Source organism: Lipotes vexillifer, unplaced genomic scaffold (genome assembly GCF_000442215.2).
Source record: "Lipotes vexillifer unplaced genomic scaffold, Lipotes_vexillifer_v1.1 scaffold1801, whole genome shotgun sequence".
Lineage (NCBI taxonomy): Eukaryota > Metazoa > Chordata > Mammalia > Artiodactyla > Lipotidae > Lipotes > Lipotes vexillifer.
Genome location: NW_006798336.1, coordinates 88,523 through 96,057, shown reverse-complemented (window position 1 = coordinate 96,057; position 7,535 = coordinate 88,523). Strand labels below are relative to the sequence as shown.

Genomic DNA, 7,535 nt, shown 5'->3' with positions numbered 1-7,535 from the left:
AGCACAGGTCACTGCCCCCACCCCTCTTCCGGGGAGCCTGTGCAGCCCGCCACTGCCAGGTTCCCGGGATCCAGGGACAATTTCTCAGGGAGAACACACGGCGGGCCTCAGGCTGGGGCAACGTCACGCCGACTTCTGCCGCCGCAGGACCGCTCCGCACTCCGTGCCCCTCCCTGCCCCCGGCCTGAGAGCGCCAGAGCCCCCGAGTCAGCGGCTCCTTTAACGCCGTCCTGTCTGAGCAAAAAGCAGACGCCCTCCAGCGACCTACACGCAGAGGCAGGGCCAAGTCGAAAGCTGAGCCCCTGTGAGCTGTGAGAACAAAGAAGAAAAAGGGAAATCTCTCCCAGCAGCCTCAGAAACAGCGGATTAAAGCTACACAATCAATTTGATGTACCCTGCCTCTGTGGAATACATGAATAGACAGCGAATCATCCCAAATTGAGGAGGCGGACTTCTAGAGCAAGATCTATGATTTTTTCCCCTTTTCCTCTTTTTGTGAATGTGTATGTGTATGCTTCTGTGTGAGATCTTGTCTGTATAGGTTTGCTTCCACCATTTGTCCCAGCGTTCTATCCGACCATTTTTTTTTTTAATTTTTTTCTTAATAATTAATTTTAATTTAAAGAACTCTGTTATACTTTACCTTCTTTCTATCTTTCCTTCCTTCCTTCCCTTTTTGAGACAACGAATCGTCCCAAATTGAGGAGGTGGACTTGGAGAGCAAGTTTTATGATTTTTTCCACTTTACCTCTTTTTGTGAGGGTATATGTGTATGCTTCTATGTAAGATTTTGTCTCTATAACTTTGCTTCCACCATTTGTCCTAAGGTTCTATCCTTCCCTTTTTTTTTTCCTCTAAATAATTATTTTTTTAATTCAATAACTTTATTATACTTTATTTTATTTTACTGTATCTTCTTTCTTTCTGTATTTTTTCCTTCCTTCCCTCATTCCTTCCTTCCTTCCCTCCTCCCTCCCTCCCTCCTTTCTTTCCTTCTTGCCTTCTTCCTTTCTTTTCTTCTTTCTTTCTTTCTTCCTTCCCTCCTTCCTTCCTTCCCTCCTCTCTTTCTTTCTTTCTTTCTTTCTTTCCTATTTCCTCCTACTTCTACTAATTCTCTCTACTTTCTCTCCCTTTTATTCTGAGCCGAGTGGATGAAAGGCTCTTGCTGCTCCAGCCAGGAGTCAGGACTCTGCCTCTGAGGTGGGAGAGCCAACTTCAGAACACTCGTCAAGAAGAGACCTCCCAGCCCCACATAATATCAAACGGCGAAAATCTCCCAGAGATCTCCATCTCAACACCAGCACCCAGCTTCACTCAACGACCAGCAAGCTACAGTGCTGGACAACCTATGCCAACCATATAGCAAAACAGGAACACAACCCCACCCACTAGCAGAGAGGCTGCCTAAAATCATAATAAGTCCACAGACACCCCAAAACACACCACCAGACGTGGACCTGCCCACTAGAGAGACAAGATCTAGCCTCATACACCACAACACAGCCACTAGTCCCCTCCACCAGGAAGCCTACACAACCCACTGAACCAACCTTAGCCACTGGAGACAGACATCAAAAACAACGGGAGCTACGAACTTGCAGCCTGCAAAAAGGTGAACCCAATCACAGTAAGATAAGCAAAATGAGAAGACAGAAAAACACACAGCAGATGAAGGAGCAGGATAAAAACCCACCAGACCTAACAAATGAAGAGGAAATAGGCAGTCTACCTGAAAAAGAGTTCAGAATAATGATAGTAAAGATGATCCAAAATCTTGGAAATAGAATGGACAAAATGCAAGAAGCAGTTAACAAGGACCTAGAAGAAATAAAGATGAAACAGACAATGATGAACAACACAATAAATGAAATGAAAAATACTCTAGATGGGATCAATAGCAGAATAAATGAGGCAGAAGAACGGATAAGTGACCTGGAAGATAAAATAGTGGAAATAACTACTGCAGAGCAGAATAAAGAAAAAAGAATGAAAAGAACTGAGGACAGTCTCAGAGACCTCTGGGACAACATTAAACGCACCAACATTCGAATTATAGGGGTTCCAGAAGAAGAAGAGAAAAAGAAAGGGACTGAGAAAATATTTGAAGAGATTATAGTTGAAAACTTCCCTAATATGGGAAAGGAAATCGTTAATCAAGTCCAGGAAGCACAGAGAGTCCCATACAGGATAAATTCAAGGAGAAATACGCCAAGACACATATTAATCAAACTGTCAAAAACTAAATACAAAGAAAGCATATTAAAAGCAGCAAGGGAAAAACAACAAATAACACACAAGGGAATCCCCATAAGGTTAACAGCTGATCTCTCAGCAGAAACTCTACAAGCCAGAAGGGAGTGGCAGGACATACTGAAAGTGATGAAGGAGAAAAACCTGCAACCAAGATTACTCTACCCAGCAAGGATCTCATTCAGATTTGATGGAGAAATTAAAACCTTTACAGACAAGCAAAAGCTGAGAGAGTTCAGCACCACCAAACCAGCTTTACAACAAATGCTAAAGGAACTTCTCTAGACAAAAACACAAGAGAAGGAAAAGTCCTATAATAACGAACCCAAAACAATTTAGAAAATGGGAATAGGAACATACATATCGATAATTACCTTAAATGTAAATGGACTAAATGCTCCCACCAAAAGACACAGATTGGCTGAATGGATACAAAAACAAGACCCATATATATGCTGTCTACAAGAGACCCACTTCAGACCTAGAGACACATACAGACTGAAAGTAAGGGGATGGAAAAAGATATTCCATGCAAATGGAAACCAAAAGAAAGCTGGAGTAGCAATTCTCATATCAGACAAAATAGACTTTAAAATAAGGACTATCAGAAGAGACAAAGAAGGACACTACATAATGATTAAGGGATCGATCCAAGAAGAAGATATAACAATTGTAAATATTTATGCACCCAACATAGGAGCACCTCAATACATAAGGCAAAAACTAGCAGCCATAAAAGGGGAAATCGACAGTAACACATTCATAGTAGGGGACTTCAACACCCCACTTTCACCAATGGACAGATCATCCAAAATGAAAATAAATAAGGAAACACAAGCTTTAAATGATACATTAAACAGGATGGACTTAATTGATATTTATAGGACACTCCATCCAAAAACAACAGAATACACATTTTTCTCAAGTGCTCATGGAACATTCTCCAGGATAGATCATATCTTGGGTCACAAATCAAGCCTTGGTAAATTTAAGAAAATTGAAATTATATCAAGTATCTTTTCCGACCACAACGCCATGAGATTAGATATCAATTATAGGAAAAGAGCAGTAAAAAATACAAACACATGGAGGCTAAAGTTATATAAAGTTTCTGCCAGAATAGGAGTGATGACCTCACAATGTAGACACCTAGTTTATTGACATTGTGGAAAATAATGTCATGTGACAGGTAATTGCTTTACCTGGGCTTGCACTTGCAATAGTTTATCTATTAGTGTGTGTATACATATGGGTGTGCATTTATTATATTTATGTTATATTGAAATAGGCAGTGCAGCACCAAAGGAAAATTATATCTTTTTCTGTTTTGCAAAATCAATGAAATGTCAGTACTTTTGAGAAAAATGGTCTGTTCAAGCCTTCCTCATTTCCTTTTTTTTTTTTTTTTTTAACTCTTGTCAGTTCATCTGTGACAGTGGATGGGGTCATAATCAGTCTGTGCTGCAACTCCAAGACCAAGTCAGTAGCACTGCAGGTGGCTGGTGGTCAGATAATTAAGTACCTTTGGGGTGAGTATCAAAATGTTAGGAAAGCATGTTTATGACTTACGTAGATATTTAATTCTTGAGCACATATACTTGTATCTTATCAGGGCTGCGGTGGTTATTAGGTCTTTTAACTACCCTGAAAAACTATCCCTAATCTATAGAGTGGAATTAGCAGGTGTGTTCTCCCTGTATTTTCTCTTGTAATGAACTGGAGTACTTTAATGAGTTTCTGAAACACATTTGGAAAGTGATTTAAATTGCATGTTAAGCATTTTAGCAAGTATTAGTGTAACAGTTTTTTGTTTTTTTTTTTTACAAAGTGCAGATCAGCTCTTGGTAAACCTCATCTGCCAATCCTGCAGAATCACCCTCTCTGGCTGTTGAACCATGGAAGAACCCTGGTGAATTTCCTGTTTGATTTCCTTATCTGTGCACACAGACCGAATTGGCCAATCTGATTGGAGGAGAGGTAAGTAAACACAAGGCAGAAAAACTTACCACTTAGAGCAGTGACCCAGAAAGTGATAGCATTAAGTAGAAAGAGTGTGTGCTTTGGAGGTGGACCTGAGTGTCCACCAAATCTCAAGGAAACAATGAGAAGTTACTCACTGTCAACGATGAGAAGTTTCCTGAGCCTCAGCCTCTCAATCTCTGAAATGGGATTAAGAGATTGCCTGGCACGTAGTAGTTAGTTGATTCCTTTCCTTGGAAGTATAAATTCAAAAATAGAAAAATGCAACTGGCAGACATTTATCTCCAGTTGTACAAAACATTCAAAGTTAGTTTTATAAGTAACTTTTGGGGACAACAGAAATGTAATCTTGAAACTAGTATTCAGTAGGTTATCATTCATCAAATATTAGAATGCCTATAATTGTGGCAGGTGGTAGGACACAGTGGTTACAAAACCAAACAGCTGACTAATTCCTGCCCTTCTGGAATTTTTTTTTTTTTTTTGCAGTACGCGGGCCTCTCACTGCTGTGGCCTCTCCCATTGCGGAGCACAGGCTCCGGACGCGCGGGCTCAGCGGCCATGGCTCACGGGCCCAGCCGCTCCGCGGCACGTGGGATCTTTCCAGACCGGGGCACGAACCCGTGTCCCCTGCATCGGCAGGCGGACTCTCAACCACTGCGCCACCAGGGAAGCCCTGGAATTTTTAATCTATCAATATGGGTATGGCTGTCCCTTCTGATAGGAGAATGAAGTAAATGGTATAATGGTAGAGAATAGAGAAGTGTTTGAGGCTAGTTAGAGGATGGTAGCTGTGAGGATGGGGAGACCAACTTTTGGTGGTCTGGGAAAGCCTCTAGGAGGTGGTGGTGTATGTGCTGAGTGTGAAGAAAAAGAAAGCTCTATCTCTGAGAAAGGGAGAGTGTTCCAGGGAGGAGGAACTGTACATACTGTGAGCTTAGAAAGAGCTCAGCTTATTCAAGGGACCTAATGGAAGCAATGGCTAGACCTTAGTGATAGGCCATGGGAAGGAGTGTGGCTTTGCTCATTTAACATAGATTGGGAAACTGATGATTTTAATCAGGGAGTAGTGTGATGTGCTTCATGGTTTGAAAGGTTATTCTGGCTGCCCAGTAGAGAGTAGGTTGAAAGGGACGAGAGTTGAAGTGGCTGTGAGTGGAGGCAGTGAGGGTCGAAAGGTGATATGTTTGAGACATGCATAGGAGATAGAAATGGCAGGGCTTGCTGATGCGCTGGATGTGCCATAGTCCACTTTGCACTAGACCAACCACATCTGAGGCACCTTAAGTCCCCATTGCAAGGACCTAGATGTGAAATCATAGGGCAATGGAACCATGTAATAGAAGAGTTTGGTTTAACTAGTTTGGTTAGAATTGTTTGTAATTTCACATTTTATTTCTTTGCAGGAATGTGTCCTTGGTCTGACTGACAGATGTCGCTTTTTCATCAGTGACACTGAGGTATCAAGGCTTGTTCTGACACTGGATCTTTCTCAGTCTTGGCTCCGAGTAGTATAGCTAACTCTCCCCTTTGCCTCCCCGACCTTTTGTAGGTTGCTTCAAATATCACATTATTTGCACTATATGGTGAGTTTTTATTGTTAACGACTCATTCCCATACTTGCCACTGTTTTTGCCTGAGAGATGCTTCATTGAAAAGTAAGTTTTCAGTGTATGAAATAGAAAATAGTCCCTGCTCTAATATCATTTGTCCTTTGAAGTCTTGATGACTTAAGATTGTTGCATACAATTTGTTGCTGTTTATCATGGAGTCCTAGACTGGAGAAAACTTTTCAAGTTCATTTACTTAGCCCCTAATCTCAACATAATATCTCAGTTGAATCACTCCACACCAGTTAGCAAACTTCCTTAAGCAGCACATCCTAAGGTAAACAAAAATTTTCAGGAAATTTTTTAATATAACTAATATTTTACTTTGAATTGCCATGTAGGCACCAAACTGGCAATATGCTCAATCTTCTTTGTAATATTTCTTTTCTCACTGTGGCAACCCTCTATTGTATTTCTGAAGGACTCCATCTCATGGTTTGTAGGAAGTCGGCCGCATTTTTTTTCTGTGTTCCATGCCCCGCCACCCAGTGTGTATGTGTGTGCATGCACACAATTTTCTTATGAAAATAAAAAAAGCCCACTTATTTTCTTTGCTTCTATTGATAACTTGGAAACAGGGAATCTTTCACTGATACGATCATAGCTTTATCAGTACAAGAAGACAGAGAGAAGCTGCCCAATCCTCCCTGTGTTTTCCATATCAGTTGAGAAGTTGTGTATGGGCATGTGCATGAGGGCTCTGTGAGAGAGCACAAGATTCTGGGATAAGGTTGTTTATCAGAGGGGCTAATGGTCTTGAGGCTGAGTGAGAGAGCAGTGTGGCTTAGTTGTTAATTGCTTCCTTCTACTTTGGATAATGTGCAGTTTCAGCTGCAGTTAATGGAGAGTGGCTTGTCCTGACAGTGATTCTTAAGGCTTAGCCTATGGTGTCTTTAGCATTACAGGCAGGCCTGAGCAGCAGCCATGTGTCTAATGGGGAATCTCTGCGGAAGGTGGAGAGGGGTTCATGCATTGTCACTGTTGTGCCCCAGGACACAAAGCTTATATTACAGGTAAGCTGATTTTTCAGGCTATATTTCTGATAGTCATTTGGCAGTAAATACCAAACAGAATTCTTGTGGATTATATTTTAGGCTCTTAACATTTGTATTAATTTATTATAAGCCTTTCCTTGCTAAGTTCTCTGTTAGCTTTATACAAAGGAATGTTAATACAGGCTCTGCCCAGTAAGGCTAAGAGGGAAACTTCTCTTAAAAGTCAAAATAAATTTTGAACACAACTAAATTTTGCCAGAAGTATGCTCATTTGACAGTGTTGTGTAAGTTCTCTAAGAAGAGTTAGGTAAAGTTGTATATCCTGGGTATTTAAAATTTTTCTATTTAATTAAAAATGTTATTGATTTGATTGATTTATTTTAAGATGCCAAGGGGAAACTTAGAAGTTATTCATCATCGAGCCCTGATTTTAGCTCAAATTCGGAAGTGGTTGGACAAGTAAGTACCATGTATATGATTAGTTAGCTTATTGTTATGACTTATGTGTGAAGACAGCAAGTATTCCATTAAGATTTTTAAAACTTAAAAGTCTTTAAATCTTTCATTACGTATGTCTTCAATCAGATTCTCAGAGGTTCTTTTTTTTTCACACTTTGCTTCTCATATCGTATGGTGTAATAGACATTCCTAGCAGAAGGAATCATGAGGCTCATTGTACGAAACAGGGCTTCCTAGCCTA

General features: G+C 40.7%; 1 protein-coding gene across 1 annotated transcript in view; it reads left to right on the top strand.

The window, feature by feature from the left end:
- LOC103069718 (elongator complex protein 1-like) overlaps positions 1-7,298 on the top strand; it is a 42,443-nt gene extending 35,145 nt beyond the window's left edge. Inside the window, 6 exon segments of the mRNA XM_082931491.1 lie at positions 3,673-3,779; positions 4,121-4,227; positions 5,637-5,690; positions 5,783-5,888; positions 6,738-6,853; positions 7,221-7,298. Of these exon segments, the coding sequence (XP_082787617.1) occupies positions 3,673-3,779; positions 4,121-4,227; positions 5,637-5,690; positions 5,783-5,888; positions 6,738-6,853; positions 7,221-7,298 (568 nt within the window).
- Positions 7,299-7,535: the final 237 nt, after the last annotated feature.